General features: G+C 45.0%; 1 protein-coding gene across 1 annotated transcript in view; it reads left to right on the top strand.

The window, feature by feature from the left end:
* The first annotated feature begins 1266 nt into the window (after positions 1-1266).
* The window catches only part of LOC115101948 (partitioning defective 6 homolog beta-like), a 36179-nt gene continuing 12564 nt past the window's right edge, over positions 1267-24881 (top strand). Inside the window, exons 1-3 of the mRNA XM_029621410.2 lie at positions 1267-1600; positions 1689-1813; positions 7937-8159. Of these exons, the coding sequence (XP_029477270.1) occupies positions 1751-1813; positions 7937-8159 (286 nt within the window). The 5' untranslated portion in view covers positions 1267-1600; positions 1689-1750. The remainder of the gene's footprint in view (positions 1601-1688; positions 1814-7936; positions 8160-24881) is intronic.

Raw genomic sequence — 24881 nt, 5'->3', positions numbered from 1 at the left:
AGAAAATATAAAACTCCAGGGACATAGCCATTGACTGGAGCACATCATCTTCAGCAGGAGCTTTAGATCGCAATGACCTATCAAATAGCCAACCGTGAAGCGCTTTAATGGAAATAATACACCAATGAGTATTAAAGGGAACAATACCATCTGTCGTCAATGTGTCACAGTATTTGAAGACACCAGATAAATCATAAATATTCCGGGATTATTCATATTAGTTGATGTGGACATCCCAATCAGATTGAGCAACAAAAAAAAAAAATATCTAAATCATGTTTAAATGCTCTCTAATTGTCAGTGTTACAAAACGGGACATTATTTGTATTTTTATCTAAACATGCAAACACCATCAGATATAATTCCGAGCGAGCAGTGCACTGAAATAACATTCAGATGCACTGGAATGACATTCACTTTCATGAGATGGGTGGTCCAAAAATAACTAGCTGAAAGCGACACTTCTAAGAAGCCACGAGAGTGACTGCATTGAGGCATATGTCACTGGGCTTCAATGGCTATGTGCACTGACACTGCCTACTTAATTTGTTCAATTAGCAAACAAGTGTCAACACACCTATATTTGAGCTTTAATTAGCTTTAAAAAATGCATGGCAAAATGTGTAGAATAACATAAGATTAAGCTATAAAACTGCACATTTTTATCTTTGCCCCATAGCAAAATGTGTAGAATTGCAGGAAGTTAGCGGTTTTCCCAAAACAATAGTTTTATAAAAATTGTGGGGCCCACCCAAATTTCAGCAGGCCTACCTACCAACGAATTTCAGGCTACGCTACTGGTTGACATTTTGTATGTCAAATTGAACTTGCAAATTGAAACTGGTACTCCCTGTATATAGCCGTGCTATATTCTTCTGCCTGTATATAACCATGGTATTTTACTCTTGTTAATCATTATTCAGTGTGTATTTATTCCTCGTGTCACTATTTCTATTTTATATATTTTTATATTTAACTCTTGAGTTGTTGGAAAAGGACTCGTAAGTAAGCATTTCACTGTTAGTCTACACTTGTTGTTTACGAAGCACGTGACAAATAAAATGATATTTCATTGTATTTTGCTGAATTATATATTTTGAAGGAAACTGTCTGCGCTAACAACAGATGGCGCAATTGAACAACATACAAACATCAAGCAGTCCGGGAAAGGACCTCACTTTGGCCAAGGTGAATTGCAAAGGTTTATCTTCGATGTACACGACAGTGACAGAAAACCTAGCGCATTTCCTTATGCTTTACTTTCTTCGTACTTTAAATACTTTACATGGCATTTTAGACATGTATTCACAATATATGACATGCAGATAAACATTTTTAAAAAACGTAGACAAGATAATGTGGACAAAAGACAAAACATTTATTGACTTTTCGGTTGCGTCATAGAATTGTACAGGACCTTATTAAAAGTGATCAAGATAAGTTTGACTTGATTCTGACAGTAGCGGGAGTGTGCGTGTTGGGAACGAGGCTCCAGGCAGGGGCCGCTTCCTGGGTGCGTTAGAAGCGTCACGCAGGACAGCGTTGAAGTGGTTAAACGGACGATGTGACGGCGAGTTTTGAGAAGATAAGTTTAGAGCAGGTTGGTTGTGGAGGAGGACAATAATTTAAGTATTTTATTAGGACACACTGCTAACTGGAATAACTTGTGTTGATATAATTTGGGATAGAGGGCAGAAGAGGGCAGCCCCGTGAGGGCAAGTGTTTGCTGTGGCGCTCCTGTTAGCGAAAGATGAACAAGAACCACCGAGTGCCGAGCAACCGGACTCTGGGCGCCGTGGAGGTGAAGAGTAAGGTGCGTTGTTTGCTAAATTAGCTAGCTAGTTGCCAACACAAAACAGCTAGCTATGTAACTATTGTATGTGTGAGTTATCGAAGTCTTCAAACCCCTTACTTTCAAATCATGGCTAAATGTACCTGCTTATTCGCTTGTCAGCAAGTTATGTTGTAATTATCTCGTCTGCGCCAGTTTGCAAACTATCTAGAAAGCTAACTAGTTGGCCAGTCAGTTTATCTAGCCAGTGAATGAACAATTGTCAAATGTGGATTGGTGTGAGGAAGGCATGTGTTTGGTAGCCAATGCTTGGAATCAATGTTTTATCACGTTCTATTATTTGTACGAATTCCATTATTAGTTTATTGTCGGATTAGGCAATGTTGTGACTACCCAGCCAGGCACATCATGAGCCAATACTTGTCAGCAAACCAGACAGTTCTGTGGTTGATCCATTGAGGTTGTTACACAATTGCATAGGATGTGTTTGGTTATACATTTATGATTTACAAACTAGTTAAAGTTTTACATGCTAGAACCGTAGGATTCAAAAGCATCTGAGACACAGATTGTATGGCCTACTGACTGGTTGGTAATGAATATGTATTGAAGGTTGTTGGCCTAGGACGCTGATAAATCACTGTGCTGTTTATTGTCCTTTGCGCAGGAGTCACAGTTGATCTCGGTTCCTTCCGCAATGGATCGCTTGTAGTAAACACACGTTTCGCTATTTGGTACATATTTCATACTTATTAACTACAGTTTCCTTGATTGCGATATCCTCAATGAATAGCCACTACTACTATTGCACTGTCACATAATAGTAATTCCGGGTTACTTCCAAGTAGTAACTTATATGTATCAATCAGCACTCGTCAATAATGAGATGCTTTCAAGACTAGACGTGAAAAGGATGACAATAGTACCAGTCTTTAGTTTCCCAAGTGCAGATAAAGAAGAATAAAATTTGCTTGTTTTTTTCCCCAGGCTGGTTAGACAAGGGGTCACGGAATCTAGCATTGTGTAGCACTAACCACAACACTGCTAGTAGCTGTGGGTGCCATCACAGGGTTTAGCCAACGTCTATCCATTTAAAAGTGCGCCTTTGCAGAGCTAAATATGTGTGTTTTGATATATATTGTGCAAGGGACAATAAACATCACAGTGATTTATCAGTGGTGTAGGCCCACATGCACATTACCAGTCGAGTTTGGACACAGTCAAGGGTTTTCTTTATTTGAACTATTTTCTACATTGCAGAATAATAGTGAAGATGTCAGAACTATGAAATAACACATTGAGTCAAGTAGTAACTAAAAAAGTGTTAAAGTCTAAATATATTTTATATTTGAGATTCTTCAAAGTAGCCACCCTTTGCCTTGATGATATCTCTTGGCATTCTCTCAACCAGCTTCACCTGGAATGTTTTTCCAACAGCACCATGCTGGGTTAAGTGTGCCTTGAATTCTATATAAATCACTTAGTGTCACCAGCAAAGCACCATCACACCACCTCGTCCTCCTTGCTTCACACATGCGGAGATCATCCGTTCACCTACTCTGCGTCTCACAAAGACACAGCGGTTGGAACCAAATATCTCACATTTTGGAGTCATCAGATCAAAAGACAGATTTCCACCCGTCGAATGTCAATTGCTTGTGTTTATTGGACCAAGCAATTCTCTTCTTCTTATTGGTGTACTTTAGTAGTGGTTTCTTTGCAACAATTCGACCATGAAGGCCTGATTCACACTCTCCTCTGAACAGTTGATGTTGAGATGTCTGTTACTTGAACTCTGAAGTATTTATTTATTTGGGCTGCATGCTGAGGCTGGTAACTCTAATGAACTTATCCTCTGCAGCAGAGGTAACTCTGGGTCTTCCTTTCCTGTGGCGGTCCACATGAGAGCCAGTTTCATCAGAACGCTTGATAGTTTTTGCGACTACACTTGACATTTTCCAGATTGACTGACCTTCACGTCTTAAAGTAATGATGGACTGACGTTTCTATTTGCTTATTTGAGCTGTTCCTGCCATAATATGGACTTGGTCTTTCTCCAGATAGGGCTATCTTCTGTATACCAACCCTACCTTAACACAACACAACTGATTGGCTCAAACGTGTTAAGAAGGATAGAAATTCCACAAATGAACTTTTAACAAGGCACACCTGTTTATTGAAATGCATTCCAGGGGACTGCCTCTCAACTAGCATGAAGCTGGTTGAGAGAATGCCAAGCTGTCATCAAGGCAAAGGCTACTTAGAAGAATCTCATATTAAATATATATATTTTGAATTGTTTAACACTTTTTTTTGGTTACTACATGATTCCCGTATGTTTTATTTCACAGTTGTGATCTTATTCACTATTATTGCACAATGTTGAAAATAGTAAAAATAAAGATATATATATATATGTGGACACACCAACTCATTCCACAGGTTTTCTTTCTTTTTACTATATATTACATTACATTACAAATGTGGATCTGCTGTTGTATTAGTATAGGTGACACACTACAGGCACACCCACAGATGCATATCAAACGTTCTCACTCAATGACGCACAGATTGTACTCGTCTTTTACACTAATAAGCCAAGGACACATAATCATCAGTATCGCTCTGGGCTTCTAGACACCCCGATAGTGATGCACAGGTTGACTCAGAACGGGTTTAGGGTTATCCAATATTGTCTGGCTGAAGGACAGGTGGGTGGGTGGTGGGCTGGTTGAATAAAGAGAAACGATACCTAATGTAAAATATACTGTCTCCGTAAAATATATGTAGATTCAGAACTTTTGTGAAACTGCACAGTTAAAAAATATGTGACAAATACAAATGAAACCGGATGGTTTTCAGAGAGAGATGGTAGGGGGGTTGAGGGTAGCTGAAGGATGCAATTTAATTTAAATTTTTATTGTAAAATAAATTGTCTGTAAAATGCTTATAGTATGTAGAAGCCTACGTGTTGTTGTACATTAGTTTACTCCAATTAGGGGAGGGGTGAAAGGGTTAGGGGAAAATAATATATATTTTCAAAAACATATATATTCAGAAATATTTATATTTACAACAACAGAAAATATGTGGGATTGTAAATGATGCAGACAATTACATTGATGGAAGCCACAATCTATCTGCAATATTAAAGCTGATCTATCCCCTGAAGGAAAAAAAATGCATATGGATTTTTAAGGTAGCTTTCTTATGCAATTTATATCTATATTCTGCATTGAGGTCTTAAATTATTTTAGCCTATCTGCTATTAGTGTGTAGGCCTAAGCTTTAACTCTTAACTGTACCCGTACCAAATAGCGTACACAGCCAATCGCCAAATAATGATTTTGGGAATGGGCAGGAAAGGTTAACGTCAATCCACGGAGGCAAAAAGGCCATTGTCGAAGTTTAATTCAATAAGACAAAAGCTGCTGAAGGAGAGGTGAAAACAAATAGAATGGAGGGCCAGAAAGGTCATGTTTGGTAAAGGTCAGGTGATAGTGGTGTGATGATTGTTAGGTCAGGTGACGTGGTTAGAGGATAATAGTGGTGTGATGATTGTTAGGTCAGGTGACGTGGTTAAAGAGGATGATAGTGGTGTTGTGTGTGATGATTGTTAGGTCAGGTGACGTGGTTAGAGGATGATGGTGGTGTTATGTGTGATGATTGTTAGGTCAGGTGGCGTGGTTAGAGGATGATAGTGGTGTGATGATTGTTAGGTCAGGTGACGTGGTTAAAGAGGATGATAGTGGTGTTGTGTGTGATGATTGTTAGGTCAGGTGACGTGGTTAAAGAGGATGATAGTGGTGTTATGTTGTTATGTGTGATGATTGTTAGGTCAGGTGACGTGGTTAGAGGATGATAGTGGTGTGATGATTGTTAGGTCAGGTGACGTGGTTAGAGGATGATAGTGGTGTGATTGTTAGGTCAGGTGACGTGGTTAGAGAATGATAGTGGTGTGATTGTTAGGTCAGGTGACGTGGTTAAAGAGGATGATAGTGGTGTTATGTGTGATGATTGTTAGGTCAGGTGACGTGGTTAGAGGATGATAGTGGTGTTATGATTGTTAGGTCAGGTGACGTGGTTAGAGGATGATAGTGGTGTTATGATTGTTAGGTCAGGTGATGTGGTTAAAGAGGATGATAGTGGTGTTATGTGTGATGATTGTTAGGTCAGGTGACGTGGTTAGAGGATGATAGTGGTGTTATGATTGTTAGGTCAGGTGATGTGGTTAAAGAGGATGATAGTGGTGTTATGTGTGATGATTGTTAGGTCAGGTGACGTGGTTAGAGGATGATGGTGGTGTTATGTGTGATGATTGTTAGGTCAGGTGACGTGGTTAGAGGATGATGGTGGTGTTATGTGTGATGATTGTTAGGTCAGGTGACGTGGTTAGAGGATGATAGTGGTGTGATGATTGTTAGGTCAGGTGACGTGGTTAGAGGATGATAGTGGTGTGATGATTGTTAGGTCAGGTGATGTGGTTAGAGGATGATAGTGGTGTTATGTTGTTATTTGGACTTGGGAACAGGAGTGGAGAAATATGATTTCTTTCTTTCTGCATCTTGATAGAACTCAATGCTCAGCCACATACTGTACCATCTTTACAGGGGCCGTCTTCATCATAAATGCTGATAGCATTTCAACCACACAAAATATGCATCGAAGCTGAGCTTAAATCTTATCAGAAACACTTTTGGTCATTTTCACAAGTGTCTATTTCCTTGCTTCCGGTCAAACTGATGTCATTTGGACTTTTTTTTTTTTTTTTTTTTGTACGGAAAATCTTCCCTTTTTTTTGTGTTGTATTTTCTCCCCGGTCCCTAAACCTCTGCTCTGCTAAAGATGTATTTTAAAGATTATTATAAAGATGTATTTTCTCCCCGGTCCCTAAACCTCTGCTCTGCTAAAGATGACAGAGAACTTTATGGATGTCAACTAGATAGATTGATAGAATGAATGCTTCAATTACATTATTCTGTTGAGCAATGGTTTATTTAGTCTTCTAAGGCAACATATAATGACCGATGAGAAGGTGCATGGATCTAATTATATACAAGTTGACTAACAAACAGCCTACAGAAATGTTGGAAATTACAAGCAGAAACAGATCTAAATTAGGCAAAAAACCATCCTGCACCCACGGTCAAAACCGTCCTGCACCCGCGGTCAAAACCGTCCTGCACCCGCGGTCAAAACCGTCCTGCACCCGCGGTCAAAACCGTCCTGCACCCGCGGTCAAAACCGTCCTGCACCCGCGGTCAAAACCGTCCTGCACCCGCGGTATTTGACTGTAGCCTACAGCGTGGGTTAGGTGCAGGCCTCAGATTTTCACTTTATCACATCTAGTCGGGTGGTTTCGGATGAACAAACAGTTGACCAGCACACCCCTAGTCCCCAAACACATTCAGCTGCGGACAATTTGTTTCTTGAGCAGATGGGGGGGGGGGGTGTTATTAAATTATAAATAATTTGTACACTGCTAATTGACCGCAAGAGGCCCAAACGGATAGTATTTGACAAAAACAGAATCAATTCAAACCTTGATTACATGGGGCGGCAGGGTAGCCTAGTGGTTAGAGCGTTGGACTAGTAACCGAAAGGTTGCAAGTTCATATCCCCGAGCTGACAAGGTCTGTCGTTCTGCTCCCGAACAGGTAGTTAACCCACTGTTCCTAGGCCGTCATTGAAAATAAGAATCTGTTCTTAACTGACTTGCCTAGTTAAATAAAGGTCAAATAAACATGGGGATGTGATCACATATGGTTTATTTCTCTAGCTATGCGTGGGAACAGATTTCCTCAATTAAAATCACTTTGGGCCGATTTCGTTGTGATTTTCAACAATAATTTGTTTGGGGCCAAATAAAATCTCCTGCCGGTTTGTGAACTCTGCTCTGTCACACAGCAGTCATGAGTTAATTGCTTTAGAGCTGTGTGCTCTGGAAGAGGAGGCCTACTGCTTAAACAGGCAATTTGCCTATGTCAACCACTGTGTAATGTCTTTCTTGTTTGTTAACTGTTTCCTGCTAAATTCTTTCTACAAACACCAAGGTCATTATCATTCCTCCAATCCAAAGTGTGTCACATTTCTGTCTCTCTGTCTGTCTTCCTGTCTGTCTGTCTGCGTTCTCCTGTGTCCCAGTTTGTGGCTGAATTCCGCCGGTTCTCCCTGGACCGGTCCAAGCCGGGCCGGTTTGATGAGTTCTATAGGCTCCTACAGCACATGCACCGGATCCCAAACGTGGACCTGCTGGTGGGCTATGCTGACGTCCACGGTGACCTGCTGCCAATCAACAACGATGACAACTACCGCAAAGCCATCTCCGTGGCTGACCCCGTGCTACGCCTCTTCCTGCAGAGGAAAGGTACAACCTAGCCTCAGGGCAGTTTGTTACATTTTGGACGTTTTATTTTTATCCCTCCATTATTAGTATGACATCTTCAACGTTGCTAATGGAACAGAGGTCGTACAACATATCGACTTACATTTTTATTGGTTGAGTACACATTTAGCAGGGAAATGCTTATGTTTCTAGCGCCGGCAGTGCAGTAATCCTCCGTATGGATAATGTGGTCAGACTGAAAGGTAAGGAAGGATACGTATCTAGATACATGGGCCCTGATACATAAAATATAAACGCAACATGCAAAGTGTATGGTGTTGTGTAGGTGAGCAGTTCACTGATGTCAATATTGTGAACAGAATGCCCCATGGTGGGGTGGACAACAAATATACATTTACATTTTAATCGATGGCCATTTCGATGCACAGAGATAGCGTGACGAGATCCGGAGGCCCATTGTCGTGCCATTCATCCACGGTCATCACCTCATGTTCCAGCATGGTAATACACCTCCCCATGTCGCAAGGATCTGTACACAATTCCTGCATGCTGAAAATGTCCCAGTTCTTCCATGGCCTGCATACTGACAGACATGTCACCTGTTGAACATGTTTGGGATGCTCTGGATCTACGTGTTCGAAAGCGTGTTCCAGTTCCCGCCAATATCCAGCAACTTTTTTCCCTTTTTTTAAATGTTATTATTATTATTTTTTAAAGCTGTCTGTGTCCAACACATGCATATGTGTTCCCACATAGGGCCTAAGGAATTTATTTCAGTCGACCGATTTCCTTTAATGATTTTACTCAGTTACAGTTCTTTTGAAATTGTTGCTTTCATATGGCCCTGATACCATACAGAAAGGATATGTTTTAGTTTCACACGTTTCGGTTTGATTAGAGAACGAATTGATGCGATATGACACGTTTCAATGCATTAACATTTGTTACATAAACGCATAACTTTTCCATTCTAAATTCAAACCCGCTGCTGATGGAGGGCAAGGTGATTGTAGTGGATTTCTTAATTGCTTAGTTACACAGGTGTTCCTTGTTCAGGTGAGTTAGCTTGTTTTTTATTCATACCAGCTTTCAGTCACATGGAATATTCTAGGAGTGTGTGATTCCAGTCTTTCCCCCGTTTCCTAAACGATCTCTGAGGCTTCCTTCAAGTGTCCTATTCCACACTCTGTATGGTCATTGCCTTCTGCTATTGTAAATGCCTATACATTCTGGATTGTTTCAGTATGACAACATGTGTTCTGTAAATAGGCCTATCAAGCTACTGCCTAGATCATGTTCGGACTGCACGGGGAGTATTCGGTTTAGCCTGCTCTCTCACCGTGGTACTGTAGCATCCTAGACATAGTTGATAGTCGTTGAGCAGTGATTTTAGCTTTAGTTGTGTGTGTGTGCCCGTTCAGTCATTTGTTGTTGTTGATCATTTCTGTTTTTAGCGTTGGTGTTGAACTCCGTCTTCGTAGTCTTGTTGTCGTCATAATTGAGTGTAGGGATGGACACGGATAATGGAATATCCAGATATCCAAACGGACATTGGCATTAGATTACTTGAGTGAGTGTTCGTTATTGGAAACGATTTTTAACAATGAAAAAGCTTTGTCTAAATGATCCATGTGACATTTCTACCTACAAGAATATACCATTTGAAATTCTTAGTTGAATAAAACAAACCTCTGTAATGTTGCGTCGAGCTGCTGCCACTATTTTACAAAGGTTTTCATTTGACACGTACAATCTAATTTCCTGATTTATCAATAACAAAATAGCCATCTCTTAACAAATTCCTTAGCTTTTCTCAAATGAAGAGATGTATGCCTATAATTTGGTGTTATTTTGAAACGGACTGATATGAGGGTTTAATTGAGACGGCTTATAACAACGGCCCCTATAGCCCAATTGTTGCCATTATTTTTGACTAAGTTACTCACGTCACAGCCTCTAGTTTGTGTGCCAAATTAGAAAAGTGACCAATCTATGCTTATTTGATCAAGTCTAAAATATATATACATATATATGTATGTATAGTATTTATTTATTTTTATGTGTGTGTGTGTGTGTGTGTGTGTGTGTGTGTGTGTGAGAATAAATAAATAATAATTCGGACAATAACAATATTTATTTTAGAGTATCTGGAATATCTGAAAAAATGGCATGAAATTATTTGAATAGTTAAAAAGTCTCAAATGCCCCGTTCCTTATTAAATATGTAGTGCGATCTGTTGAATCCAAAGGCACTGGGCTGTTGTCTGTGAGTCTAAGCTCTCTTGCTGTGCCGTATGACCTATAGATGCTAAGCCACTTTGTCAGGAGGGGATTACAGTGGTCTCTGTGTAACACCGTGTAGGCCCTGGGTTTCAATTACACGCTAGACACTAACGTCATGCTGGGTCTCTGTGGCTGCAGCCCCCCTCCAACCACACACACGCTTTACATTTTTCCCCACTACCTTTCCCCAACAGTGTCGGGAGAAGTTAGAGCGAACTGCCTAGCCATAGGGACTTGTCTTGATGTCGGTCCACATATTGTCTCCTTGTACTAATGGGTTATGGACCATTAGGCTAAATGGTGTCAGGGTTCTTCCTCTGGGCTAAGCCTGTTTTTAGGATGTAAAAAGCAGGTTGTCCCTGTCTTTTACTCCCATCTGTTGTGTTCTGCTGAGTTGTGTCTAGATGTTATACGTTTGTTTGAGAGGTGAAGAACGCTGTATGTGTTTAGCAAGAATGTTTCTCCTCCAGCCATGGCTGACATTGTCCCTGTGGAAACAGGCCTAAAGGGATCTTTCTCCATGGGCATATTTGAAGAATGACAGTTGTCATGGTATTGCTGTGTGGAATGCTTTACCGATAAGCTGTTGATGTGGAATATTGTACATCTTCTGTGGACTGTGTATGGACTTAATATGTTGGCAACGCACTTATGCTAAACACGCAGTGGTATTCACATAATCTGAATGAATCATGTTCTCTGTGTTCACGTGCCACTTCTGGGGGCTTCATGATGTGGGAAAGATTGTTCCTGGACAAGATAGTTGTCACTGCTGATGGTAATGTTTGACTAGAGCTGTGACGGTCATGGAATTTTGAATGCAAGTTATTGGTCAGCCAAATGACTGTGGTCACCAATATAATCATTTGAAGAGTTTATTTGATTTTATATAGTTTATTTTTAAGATTCACAGTTTTCTCCTCTGCTCCTGACTGCATGTTCTGCTGATGCAGGAAGGGGGGGGGGGGGGTTGCAACCAGCATAATTTGCTACAACACCTTGCTTCTTTCAGCAAAAGGTGTCAAGTTTCATTGTGTGTGTGTGAGAGAGAGAGAATCACTAGGTAATTTCTCGATCAATAGCTTGTCACACTGAAAGCATTTGGACACAAACACAATGTCTGGACGGCTGCAGTGCAGTGCCACCAGTCCCCGCCTGTTGACCTGTTACCATGGTAGCCCTGAAGAGGGGTATTGTTTAGGGCTGATGGGAACTGCAAAGCCTGCTGGGGGAAATACACACACACACACACACACACAATAATAGTTTAAACTTTTTTTGTTTTGCCATTTTGTGTTTTGAGGTTTACTCTGTGTGAACTTCAAGGGTTATGAATGATGCATTGTGTTTGTCCTTCGCATGACAACTTGGTTGCTGTTTGCAAAGTCCAGTTTGCTGCATCTGGTCCCAGTACAGTATGCTCTAAATTCACATAGTTTTTGTTTAGTTGTACTGAATGGGACGAGCACGAGAGCACTGTGCCTTTACCCATACCTCCCTCATGCCCCACAGGCACACGGGTTCTGCTGAGGTCAGTGTAACATGCTGTTTATTGTGGTCAGCCAGAGAACGAGAGCTGTTCTCGTCAACACTACTCTTCTCAGATACAGTGGCTAAGGCTTATCAGTTGTCACGGGGATGGTGTGGTGTACAGGTGACGTGTGTTGGACAAGTGGAACACAGGGTTTGTCAAAAGAGAATTCCGTTGCGGTATGACATCATCTTAATCGGTATCTTCACCTCCTGTCCGCACAGCATGAGACTGTCCAGGTTTCCATACTGATTGAACCCAGTCGTTATTCAGGGAATCTGGGTGGGTGTGTTTTTGTTGAACTAATGTCATCACCGTCATAGTTTCAGTTGTGAAAAGCACAAGTGTTTTTTTTTTTTATGAGGGCGAATAGAATTAGTAACCATGCCTCGTAAAGAGCGAACAGCACTGCATAGTGTTTTAGTAAGAGATACTCTCTACCCACACAGTAAAGCAATCATTGAAGCATGATGACTGTGGGTTTTAAGAGAGACCGAGTAGACGGCATGATATGGAGGCAGGGAGACGTAACGGAAGAGAGGTGAAGAATGCAGAGTGAGGCCCTAGATGGGGGATGGGGAGCTGGAAGAGGGGGCTTCATTGAGTGGAATGTGGCTAGCCTCTGATCACCACTGCTGGGTAGATTAAACTGGACAGTAGGCCATACACAACACTGGAGCCATGGGCCAGAAGTTAGCTGGGCTGCCCCGCCAGGGACGGAGAGAGAGCTAGTGCTGAGCTACTGAGGCCCAGTGGAGAGGGAGGGAACTAGTGCTGAGCTACTGAGGGAGAGAGGGGGAACTAGTGCTGAGCTACTGAGGCCCAGTGGAGGGAGAGGGAGGGAACTAGTGCTGAGCTACTGAGGGAGAGAGAGGGAACTAGTGCTGAGCTACTGAGGGAGAGAGAGGGAACTAGTGCTGAGCTACTGAGGGAGAGAGAGGGAACTAGTGCTGAGCTACTGAGGCCCAGTGGAGGGAGAGAGAGGGAACTAGTGCTGAGCTACTGAGGAGGGAGGGAGGGAGAGGGAGGGAACTAGTGCTGAGCTACTGAGGGAGAGAGAGGGAACTAGTGCTGAGGGGCGAGGGAGGGAGGGAGGGAACTAGTGCTGAGCTACTGAGGCCCAGTGGAGGGAGAGAGAGGGAACTAGTGCTGACCTACTGAGGCCCAGTGGAGGGAGAGAGAGGGAACTAGTGCTGAGTTACTGAGGCCCAGTGGAGGGAGAGAGAGGGAACTAGTGCTGAGCTACTGAGGGAGAGAGAGGGAACTAGTGCTGAGCTACTGAGGGAGAGAGAGGGAACTAGTGCTGAGCTACTGAGGGGCGAGGGAGGGAGGGAGGGAACTAGTGCTGAGCTACTGAGGCCCAGTGGAGGGAGAGAGAGGGAACTAGTGCTGACCTACTGAGGCCCAGTGGAGGGAGAGAGAGGGAACTAGTGCTGACCTACTGAGGGAGAGAGAGGGAACTAGTGCTGAGCTACTGAGGGGCGAGGGAGGGAGGGAGGGAACTAGTGCTGACCTACTGAGGCCCAGTGGAGGGAGAGAGAGGGAACTAGTGCTGACCTACTGAGGCCCAGTGGAGGGAGAGAGAGGGAACTAGTGCTGAGCTACTGAGGGGTGAGGGAGGGAGAGGGAGGGAACTAGTGCTGAGTTACTGAGGGAGAGAGAGGGAACTAGTGCTGAGCTACTGAGGGGCGAGGGAGGGAGGGAGGGAACTAGTGCTGAGCTACTGAGGGAGAGAGAGGGAACTAGTGCTGAGCTACTGAGGGAGAGGGAGGGAACTAGTGCTGACCTACTGAGGCCCAGTGGAGGGAGAGGGAGGGAACTAGTGCTGACCTACTGAGGCCCAGTGGAGGGAGAGGGAGGGAACTAGTGCTGACCTACTGAGGCCCAGTGGAGGGAGAGAGAGGGAACTAGTGCTGAGCTACTGAGGGGCGAGGGGAGGGAGGGAGGGAGGGAGAGGGAACTAGTGCTGAGCTACTGAGGGGCGAGGGAGGGAGGGGGAACTAGTGCTGAGCTACTGAGGGGTGAGGGAGGGAACTAGTGCTGAGCTACTGAGGGGTGAGGGAGGGAGGGAGAGAGGGAACTAGTGCTGAGCTACTGAGGGGTGAGGGAGAGAGAGGGGAACTAGTGCTGAGCTACTGAGGGGCGAGGAGGGAGAGGGAGGGAACTATTGCTGAGCTACTGAGGGGCGAGGAGGGAGAGGGAGGGAACTAGTGCTGACCTACTGAGGCCCAGTGGAGGGAGAGGGAGGGAACTAGTGCTGACCTACTGAGGCCCAGTGGAGGGAGAGAGAGGGAACTAGTGCTGAGCTACTGAGGGGTGAGGGAGAGAGAGGGGGAACTAGTGCTGAGCTACTGAGGGGCGAGGGAGGGAGAGGGAGGGAACTATTGCTGAGCTACTGAGGGGTGAGGGAGGGAGAGGGAGGGAACTAGTGCTGAGCTACTGAGGGGCGAGGGAGGGAGAGGGAGGGAACTAGTGCTGAGCTACTGAGGGGCGAGGGAGGGAGAGAGAGGAACTAGTGCTGAGCGAGGGAGGGAGAGGGAGGGAACTAGTGCTGAGCTACTGAGGGGTGAGGGAGGGAGAGGGAGGGAACTAGTGCTGAGCTACTGAGGGGTGAGGGAGGGAGAGGGAGGGAACTAGTGCTGAGCTACTGAGGGGTGAGGGAGGGAGAGGGAGGGAACTAGTGCTGAGCTACTGAGGGGTGAGGGAGGGAGAGGGAGGGAACTAGTGCTGAGCTACTGAGGGGTGAGGGAGGGAGAGGGAGGGAACTAGTGCTGAGCTACTGAGGGGTGAGGGAGGGAGAGGGAGGGAACTAGTGCTGAGCTACTGAGGGTGAGGGAGAGAGAGGGAGGGAACTAGTGCTGAGCTACTGAGGGGTGAGGGAGGGAACTAGTGCTGAGCTACTGAGGGGTGAGGGAGGGAGAGGGAGGGAACTAGTGCTGAGCTACTGAGGGGTGAGGGAGGGAGAGGGAGGGAACTAGTGCTGAGCTACTGAGGGGTGAGGGAGGGAGAGGGAGGGAACTAGTGCTGAGCTACTGAGGGGTGAGGGAGGGAGAGAGAGGGAGGGAACTAGTGCTGAGCTACTGAGGGGTGAGGGAGGGAACTAGTGCTGAGCTCTTATCCAGAGCGACTTACAAATTGGTGCGTTCACCTTAAGACATCCAGTGGAACAGCCACTACAATAGTGCATCTAAATCTTTTAAGGGGGGTGAGAAGGATTACTTTATCCTATCCTAGGTATTCCTGAAAGAGGAAATATTTGTCTCCATCGCCCAGCTCTAAATAGGCAGACGGTGCAGTATAAAATGTATATGTGATTTCTACACTAACCTGTCCCTCAGAGCCCAGATCAAAGTGACCACTGGGCTCCCTGTCTCTGCAGAACCCCAGGAGGATGAGCGATGTGGTGAGGGAGACCGAGGTGTTCTGAGCCAGGCTGCATCACCAGTAAAGTCTTTGTTCAGGAGAATGAGCGACAGGGTTGCCCGGATAGGGAAGGGAATTACTGACCCACGTGCCTGCTCCTCCCCCCCTTCCTCCCCTCTGTCTTCCCCCTCTGTCTTCCCCCTCACCTTGGAGGCTGCGTGTACAGGCCGCAGCAGGAAGCTGAAATTCAGCACAGGCATGGCCCAGCAGCAGCATCATCAGTCCCCATCAGACAGCGCTGAGAGACAGGACAGGGAGAACCAAGCCAGTCTGGATGAAAGGGGACAGAGGGCGAAGCAGAGACTGCAAGAGGCAGGGAGAGACTGAGGGAAGGACAGAGAGAAAGGGGCAGTAGGGTGGCGAGACGAAGCATATAAGACAAAGCAGTACAGAAAGATCCCTCTACACTACAGTACTGTAATAATGCTGGAGATGGAAACAGTTGAAGAGTGATGACCTGCTAATTGATTTAAGATTCATTTGGACTTTGTGAATGTTACCGGGCCACTTTTGGCTCATGAATGTGTTGTTGTACAACATGATATGAATTATATCATTGGATCTTAAGCTTAGTCCGTGTGTTATTTTGTTCTTCTTCTGGTCTCTGCTCCTACTACTTCCCTTTACCTTAGACCTGGCTTACCCCTCTCTTGCTCTCTCCCTCTCATTCTCCCCACTGCTTTTCTCCTCCCCCCCTCCCCCCTCTCTCACACACTCTCCCCTGGAGGGGCGGTAGGTAGCCTAGCGGTTAAGAGCATTGAGCCAGTAACCGAAAGCCGGCAAGGTGGAAATAACGCCCGTTCTGCCCTTGAGCAAGGCAGTTAACCCCCAACAACGGCTCCCAAGGCGCTGATATCGGGAACTTTGATTAGTGCAGCAGCCCCCCCCCCCCCCCCGCAACCACCTGGGGTTGGGTTAAATGCAGAAGACACATTTCCGTTGAATGCTTAGAGTATCCCCTTTCTCCTGTCCTCTCCTGTTTTCTGTTTCCTGTCCTCTCCTGTTTTCTGTTCCCTCTCCTCTCCTGTCCTCTACTGTTTTCTGTTCCCTCTCCTGTCCTCTCCTGTCCTCTCCTCTCCTGTCCTCTCCTCTCCTGTTTTCTGTTCCCTCTCCTGTCCTCTCCTGTCCTCTCCTCTCCTGTCCTGTCCTCTCCTGTCCTCTGTTCCCTCTCCTGTCCTCTCCTGTTTTCTGTTCCCTCTCCTCTCCTGTCCTCTCCTCTCCTGTCCTCTACTGTTTTCTGTTCCCTCTCCTCTCCTGTCCTCTCCTCTCCTGTCCTCTCCTCTCCTGTCCTCTCCTCTCCTGTTTTCTGTTCCCTCTCCTGTCCTCTCCTGTCCTGTCCTCTCCTGTTTTCTGTTCCCTCTCCTGTCCTCTCCTGTTTTCTGTTCCCTCTCCTGTCCTCTCCTGTTTTCTGTTCCCTCTCCTGTCCTCTCCTGTTTTCTGTTCCCTCTCCTGTCCTCTCCTGTTTTCTGTTCCCTCTCCTGTCCTCTCCTGTTTTCTGTTCCCTCTCCTGTCCTCTCCTGTTTTCTGTTCCCTCCTGTCCTGTCCTCTCCTGTTTTCTGTTCCCTCTACTGTCCTCTCCTGTTTTCTGTTCCCTCTACTGTCCTCTCCTGTTTTCTGTTCCCTCTCCTGTCCTCTCCTGTTTTCTGTTCCCTCTCCTGTCCTCTCCTGTTTTCTGTTCCCTCTCCTGTCCTCTCCTCATTTCTGTTTCCTGTCCTCTCCTGTTTTCTGTTCCCTCTCCTGTCCTCTCCTCATTTGTTTCCTGTCCTCTCCTGTTTTCTGTTCCCTATCCTGTCCTGTCCTCTCCTGTTTTCTGTTCCCTCTCCTGTCCTCTCCTGTTTTCTGTTCCCTGTCCTGTCCTCTCCTCTCCTGTTTTCTGTTCCCTCTCCTGTCCTCTCCTGTCCTCTCCTCTCCTGTCCTCTCCTGTTTTCTGTTCCCTCTCCTGTCCTCTCCTGTTTTCTGTTCCCTATCCTCTCCTGTCCTCTCCTCTCCTGTCCTCTCCTGTCATCTCCTGTTTTCTGTTCCCTGTCCTCTCCTCTCCTGTTTTCTGTTCCCTCTCCTCTCCTGTCCTCTCCTGTCCTCTCCTGTTTTCTGTTCCCTCTCCTGTCCTCTCCTGTTTTCTGTTCCCTGTCCTGTCCTCTCCTCTCCTGTTTTCTGTTCCCTGTCCTCTCCTGTCCTGTCCTCTCCTGTCCTCTCCTGTCCTGTCCTCTCCTGTTTTCTGTTCCCTATCCTCTCCTGTTCCCTCTCTTATCAGCATACAGCTCATATCTCAGCTGTACCAGGGAGGTATGTTCATTACTCACAGAATAGAAACACTTTCTTTTTTCCACCCCTCCCCCTTCTCTTCATTCTTTAATAAGCACCCTCTCTCCCCCACGCACTCCCTCCCCCGTTTGTATCGCTCTGTGCCTGGAACACCATGGTACTCACCATGTGTGGGAAATCCAGGCCTGTCGTCAGCTTATGAGACCGTTTCCAGAGCAGTTCTTATTGAGCAACATTCGGTCCAGAGCAGAACAGATGTATTCTCTAGAGTTCAACACAAACCTAGTCATACAATATTAAAAATGTACAGTAACTACAGCCATATTCCAGATCTACATTTGGATGACTGACACATTGGTTGTTTTAGCGTCATTAACTCCCAATGCTCTGTTGGTCATGACAGAACAATGGATTTAGAATGTATGGCTCTGGGTTTATGGGTGATTGACAGTCCTGTTGCTATGTGAAAGTAATTGCTGTCACCTGATAATGGTGTCCCATTAACACTGACATGGCCCTCTGCTCTGTCTGTGACCTAGCAACATACAGGATGTCCAGTGGCTCCGTCAGGGATAAAGTCACCGGGCAGAACAGTGTTCGGTACTAGGACCCTCCCTTTTCCTGAGATATAGATATTGTAACGGTAGCCTTTTGAAAGTATTAGACTTAATATCTGACTGATATAGGTCCCTGTGTTTGTTCAATCATGTGACATAGCAAGATGTTATCCTGTACTTTAAAGCATCATTGAAAAATTTGAATTACACAAGAAGTTTAAGCAATTGTCTAAGCATGGTGCTGGACCATCTGACATAAAAAATCAAATGGGGCAGTTTGATGAAAAATATTTTATTAACAGGTTTAAATCCAGGCATGTCACTTGTTTGCTCAAAACACAGGGCCCTACAGTGAGGGGGGGAAAGTATTTGATCCTCTGCTGATTTTCTATGTTTGCCCACTGACAAAGAAATGATCAGAATAACAACAATCCAGAAAAACACATATCAAAAGTGTTATAAATTGATTTGCATTTTAATGAGGGAAATAAGTATTTGACCCCTCTGCAAAACATGACTTAGTACTTGGTGGCAAAACCCTTGTTGGCAATCAGAGGTCAGACGTTTCTTGTTGTTGGCCACCAGGTTTGCACACATTTCAGGAGGGATTTTGTCCCACTCCTTGCAGATCTTCTCCAAGTCATTAAGGTTTCGAGGCTGACGTTTGGCAACTCGAACCTTCGGCTCCCTCCACAGATTTTCTGTCGGATTAAGGTCTGGAGACTGGCTAGGCCACTCCAGGACCTTAATGTGCTTCTTCTTGAGCCACTCCTTTGTTGCCTTGGCTGTGTGTTTTGGGTCACTGTCATGCTGGAATACCGATCCACGACCCATTTTCACTGCCCTGGCTGAGGGAAGGAGGTTCTCACCCAAGATTTGACGGTACATGGCCCCGTCCATCGTCCCTTTGATGCGGTGAAGTTGTCCTGTCCCCTTAGCAGAAAAACACCCCCAAAGCATAATGTTTCCAACTCCATGTTTGACGGTGGGGAAGGCGTTCTTGGGGTCATAGGCAGCATTCCTCCTCCTCCAAACATGGCGAGTTGCGTTGATGCCAAAGAGCTCCATTTTGGTCTCATCTTGTAGCCCTTTCCAGCCTTGTGTAGGTCTACAATCCTGTCCCTGACAGCCTTTGAGAGCTCTTTGGTCTTGCCCATGGTGGAGAGTTTGGAATCTGATTGTGGACAGGTGTTTTATACACAGGTAACAAGCTGCGATTAGGAGCACTCCCTTTAAGAGTGTGCTCCTAATCTCAGCTCGTTACCTGTATAAAAGACACCTGGGAGCCAGAAATCTTTCTGATTGAGAGGAGGTCAAATACTTATTTCCCTCATTAAAATGCTAATCAATTTATAACATTTTTATCATGTGTTTATCTGGATTTTTTTTGTTCTGTCTCTCACTGTTCAAATAAACCTACCATTTAAAATTATAGACTGATCATTTCTTTGTCAGTGGGCAAACGTACAAAATCAGCAGGGGATCAAATACTTTCCCCCCCTCGCTGTATCTAAGGGCTAGGAGCTGATCACATGACCTGATTTAGGATAAACACTCCTGGCCCCGTTTTATCAAGCGCCTCAGAGTACAATAGGAGTGCTGCTCTATTATCCTGTCCATATAATCTTCTTCATTATTGTCTGAAAGGCTGAACTGATTCTAGCTCAGCATTTCTACTCTGAGAGGATTTTGACCTAAATAGTGAGTTTTTATGTGTTTGGGTAGAACAGACCGTGGTCAGTAGGTTTTATGTGTTTGGGTAGGACAGACCGTGGTCAGTAGGTTTTATGTGATGTTTGGGTAGGACAGGTCGTGGTCAGTAGGTTTTATGTGATGTTTGGGTAGGACAGATCGTGGTCAGTAGGTTTTATGTGATGTTTGGGTAGGACAGATCGTGGTCAGTAGGTTTTATGTGATGTTTGGGTAGGACAGGTCGTGGTCAGTAGGTTTTATGTGATGTTTGGGTAGGACAGGTCGTGGTCAGTAGGTTTTATGTGATGTTTGGGTAGGACAGATCGTGGTCAGTAGGTTTTATGTGATGTTTGGGTAGGACAGATCGTGGTCAGTAGGTTTTATGTGATGTTTGGGTAGGACAGATCGTGGTCAGTAGGTTTTATGTGATGTTTGGGTCGGACAGATCGTGGTCAGTAGGTTTTATGTGATGTTTGGGTAGGACAGATCGTGGTCAGTAGGTTTTATGTGATGTTTGGGTAGGACAGATCGTGGTCAGTAGGTTTTATGTGATGTTTGGGTAGGACAGGTCGTGGTCAGTAGGTTTTATGTGATGTTTGGGTAGGACAGGTCGTGGTCAGTAGGTTTTATGTGATGTTTGGGTAGGACAGGTCGTGGTCAGTAGGTTTTATGTGATGTTTGGGTAGGACAGGTCGTGGTCAGTAGGTTTTATGTGATGTTTGGGTAGGACAGGTCGTGGTCAGTAGGTTTTATGTGATGTTTGGGTAGGACAGGTCGTGGTCAGTAGGTTTTATGTGATGTTTGGGTAGGACAGGGCTTGTGCCCAACCCCGACGCTCACCCTGGAGGCCTTGTGCCCAACCCTAACGCTCATCCTGTAGGGTTATGCTGGTGTTTACTTCCTACACTGTTATCACTGATTGGTTAGATTAATTATTAACTCACATATGCTAACTTACTCAATTGCATTCCTGAACGTTTGTCACCTTGAGCATAAAGGTGAACTCATATCTCCAGGTGAGATGTGTATTTTATCAGCCAACCGTTGAACAAAATGAGTTGAGACTGATCAACAGTCTCAAAACACTGAGCGTGATGGTGACCCCGGCGGCCCGGCCCAGAGGTAACTGTGATCAAAACACTGAGCGTGATGGTGACCCCGGCGGCCCGGCCCAGAGGTAACTGTGATCAAAACACTGAGCGTGATGGTGACCCAGAGGTAACTGATCAAAACACTGAGCGTGATGGTGACCCGGCGGCCCGGCCCAGAGGTAACTGTGATCAAAACACTGAGCGTGATGGTGACCCCGGCGGCCCGGCCCAGAGGTAACTGTGATCAAAACACTGAGCGTGATGGTGACCCCGGCGGCCCGGCCCAGAGGTAACTGTGATCAAAACACTGAGCGTGATGGTGACCCCGGCGGCCCGGCCCAGAGGTAACTGTGATCAAAACACTGAGCGTGATGGTGACCCCGGCGGCCCGGCCCAGAGGTAACTGTGATGTTATGACACTGACCCCCAAAGGGACTCACCGAGACTGTCACAGACTATTAGTCTGGGTCCTGGGGCATTAGCTCCATGGTATTGACTATTTACGCTTGCTTTATCGACCATAGGAAACCAGTGGTGGCGGGTTGGAGGGATAACATTTAGGAAAGGTCTACTCTTTGATCAGGTGTGTGTAAAAGATTAGAAATTACTCTTTAAAGCCTTGCTAGCTGCTGTAATGAGACTGAACGCCTTGCTAGTTGCTGTAATGAGACTGAAAGCCTTGCTAGCTGCTGTAATGAGATTGAAAGCCTTGCTAGCTGCTGTAATGAGACAGAAAGCCTTGCTAGCTGCTGTAATGAGACAGAAAGCCTTGCTAGCTGCTGTAATGAGACTGAAAGCCTTGCTAGTTGCTGTAATGAGACTGAAAGCCTTGCTAGTTGCTGTAATGAGACTGAAAGCCGTGCTAGCTGCTGTAATGAGACTGAAAGCCGTGCTAGCTGCTGTAATGAGACTGAAAGCCGTGCTAGCTGCTGTAATGAGACTGAAAGCCTTGCTAGCTGCTGTAATGAGACTGACCGCCTTGCTAGCTGCTGTAATGAGACTGACCGCTTTGCTAGCTGCTGTAATGAGACTGAAAGCCTTGCTAGCTGCTGTAATGAGACTGACCGCTTTGCTAGCTGCTGTAATGAGACTGACCGCCTTGCTAGCTGCTGTAATGAGACTGAAAGCCTTGCTAGCTGCTGTAATGAGACTGACCGCCTTGCTAGTTGCTGTAATGAGACTGAAAGCCTTGCTAGTTGCTGTAATGAGACTGAAAGCTTTGCTAGTTGCTGTAATGAGACTGAAAGCCTTGCTAGTTGCTGTAATGAGACAGAAAGCCTTGCTAGTTGCTGTAATGAGACTGAAAGCCTTGCTAGTTGCTGTAATGAGACTGAAAGCCTTGCTAGCTGCTGTAATGAGACTGACCGCCTTGCTAGCTGCTGTAATGAGACTGAAAGCCTTGCTAGCTGCTGTAATGAGACTGAAAGCCTTGCTAGCTGCTGTAATGAGACTGAAAGCCTTGCTAGTTGCTGTAATGAGACTGAAAGCCGCGCTAGCTGCTGTAATGAGACTGAAAGCCGCGCTAGCTGCTGTAATGAGACTGAAAGCCGTGCTAGCTGCTGTAATGAGACTGAAAGCCTTGCTAGCTGCTGTAATGAGATTGAAAGCCTTGCTAGCTGCTGTAATGAGATTGAAAGCCTTGCTAGCTGCTGTAATGAGACTGAAAGCCTTGCTAGTTGCTGTAATGAGACTGAAAGCCTTGCTAGCTGCAATTAGGGTTAAGTGCCTTGCTCAAGGGCACATTGACAGATTTCACCTAGCTTTGGAATTCGAACTAGCAACCTTTCGGTTACGGGCCCAACCTCTTAACTGCTAGACTACCACCCATTTTTCACACCCCTTTTTCCACATTTTGTTGCTACAGCCTGAATGTATTAAATGTTGTTTTGTCACTGGCCAACACACAATACCCCAAAATGAAAAGCTGAAATGTCTTTAGTCAATAAGTATTCAACCCCTTTTGTATGGCCTAAATAGATTCAGGAGTAAACATTTGCTTAACAAGTCACATAAGTTGCGATAATGTTGTTTTAACATGATTTTTGAATGACTACCTCATCTCTATAACCCCCACACACAATTATCTGTAAGGTCCTTCAGTTGAGCAGTGATTTTGAAACAGATTCAACCACAAAGACCTGGAAGGTTTTCCAATGCCTCGCAAAGAAGGGCACCGATTTGGTAGATGGGTCAAAATCAAATATCCCTTTGAGCATGGTGAATTAATTCATTACACTTTGATGGTGTATCAATAGACCCCGTCACTACAAAGATACAGGCGTCCTTCCTGACTCAGTTGCCATGAGCCAAAGGTGAATTTAAAACAGTCAGAGTTTAATGGCTGTGATAGGAGAAATCTGAGGATGGATCAACATTGTAGTTACTCAACAATACTAACCTAACTGGCACAGTGAAAAGAAGAGATCCTGTGCAAGATACAAATATTCCAAAACATGCTTCCTGTTTGCAACAAGGCACTAAAGTAAAACTGCATAAATGTGGCAAAGCAATTCACTTTTTGTCCTGAATACAAAGTGTTGTGTCGTTGGATTTGCCCCAAACATATCACGGAGTAGTACCACTATACATATTTTCAACCATAGTGGTGGATGCATCATGTTATGTGTATGCTTGTCATCGTTAAGGACTGGGGAGTTTTTCCGGATAAAAAGGAAACGGAATGGAGCTAAGTACAGGCAAAACCCTAGTGGAAAACCTGGTTCGGTCTGCTTTCCAACAGACACAAGGCCAAATCAACACTGGAGTTGCTTACCAAGAAGACCGTGAATGTTCCTGAGTGGCCGAGTTAGTTTCAACTTAAATCTGCTTGAAAATCTATTGCAAAACCTGAAAAATGGTTGTCTAGCGATGATCAACAACCAATTTGACAGAGCTTGAAGAATTGTTTTAATAATAATGGGAAAATGTTGCACAATCCAGGTGTTCAAAGCTCTTAGAGACTTACCCAGAAAGACTCACAGCTCTTAGAGAATTACCCAGAAAGACTCACAGCTCTTAGAGACTTACCCAGAAAGACTCACAGCTCTTAGAGACTTACCCAGAAAGACTCACAGCTCTTAGAGAATTACCCAGAAAGACTCACAGCTCTTAGAGAATTACCCAGAAAGACTCACAGCTCTTAGAGAATTACCCAGAAAGACTCACAGCTCTTAGAGAATTACCCAGAAAGACTCACAGCTGTAATCGCTACCAAAGGATTCTAACATGTATTGACTCAAGGGTGTGAATACTCTAATCAAGACATGTTAGTGTTTTTATTTTACAAATATTATAATTTTACATCCACTTTGACACAGTATTTTGTGTAAATCTTTGACCCCAGAAAATTACAATTAAATCCATTTTAATCCCACTTCGTAACACAAGAAAATGTGGGGTAAGTCAAAGGAGTGTGAATATTTATGAAGGCCCTGCAGGCTTCCTCTGTGTTTACATCATACAGATTAGCTGAGTTTGGATTAACATATCAGTGTGTGTTTTTGTGAATATGCAAACCTATATTTTGTATGCATACAGTTGTAATGTCCGGACAGTAAGGAGGCAATGAACTTATGTTTCATGAGAACTGAAATGGGATACTCCTCTACACTTGATCCTTTGTTTTTCTGGTGGGGGGAGAGGGGGGGGGGAGGATCTGTCAACCTGAGGGCTGGCTGGATTCCTTATCGACAACCTGCCTGCACCCTATCCCAGAACACACACACACACACACACACAATTACTGATGATGTCATTCACTCTAGAACACACTACATCACACCATGGGATACGAGAACATGTCATTCACTCTAGAACACACTACAACACACCATGGGATACGAGAACATGTCATTCACTCTAGAACACACTACAACACACCATGGGTTACAAGAACATGTCGACC

This window comes from Oncorhynchus nerka, linkage group LG20 (assembly GCF_034236695.1).
Source record: "Oncorhynchus nerka isolate Pitt River linkage group LG20, Oner_Uvic_2.0, whole genome shotgun sequence".
Taxonomy (NCBI): Eukaryota; Metazoa; Chordata; class Actinopteri; order Salmoniformes; family Salmonidae; genus Oncorhynchus; species Oncorhynchus nerka.
This window is presented reverse-complemented; position numbering and strand designations above follow the sequence as displayed.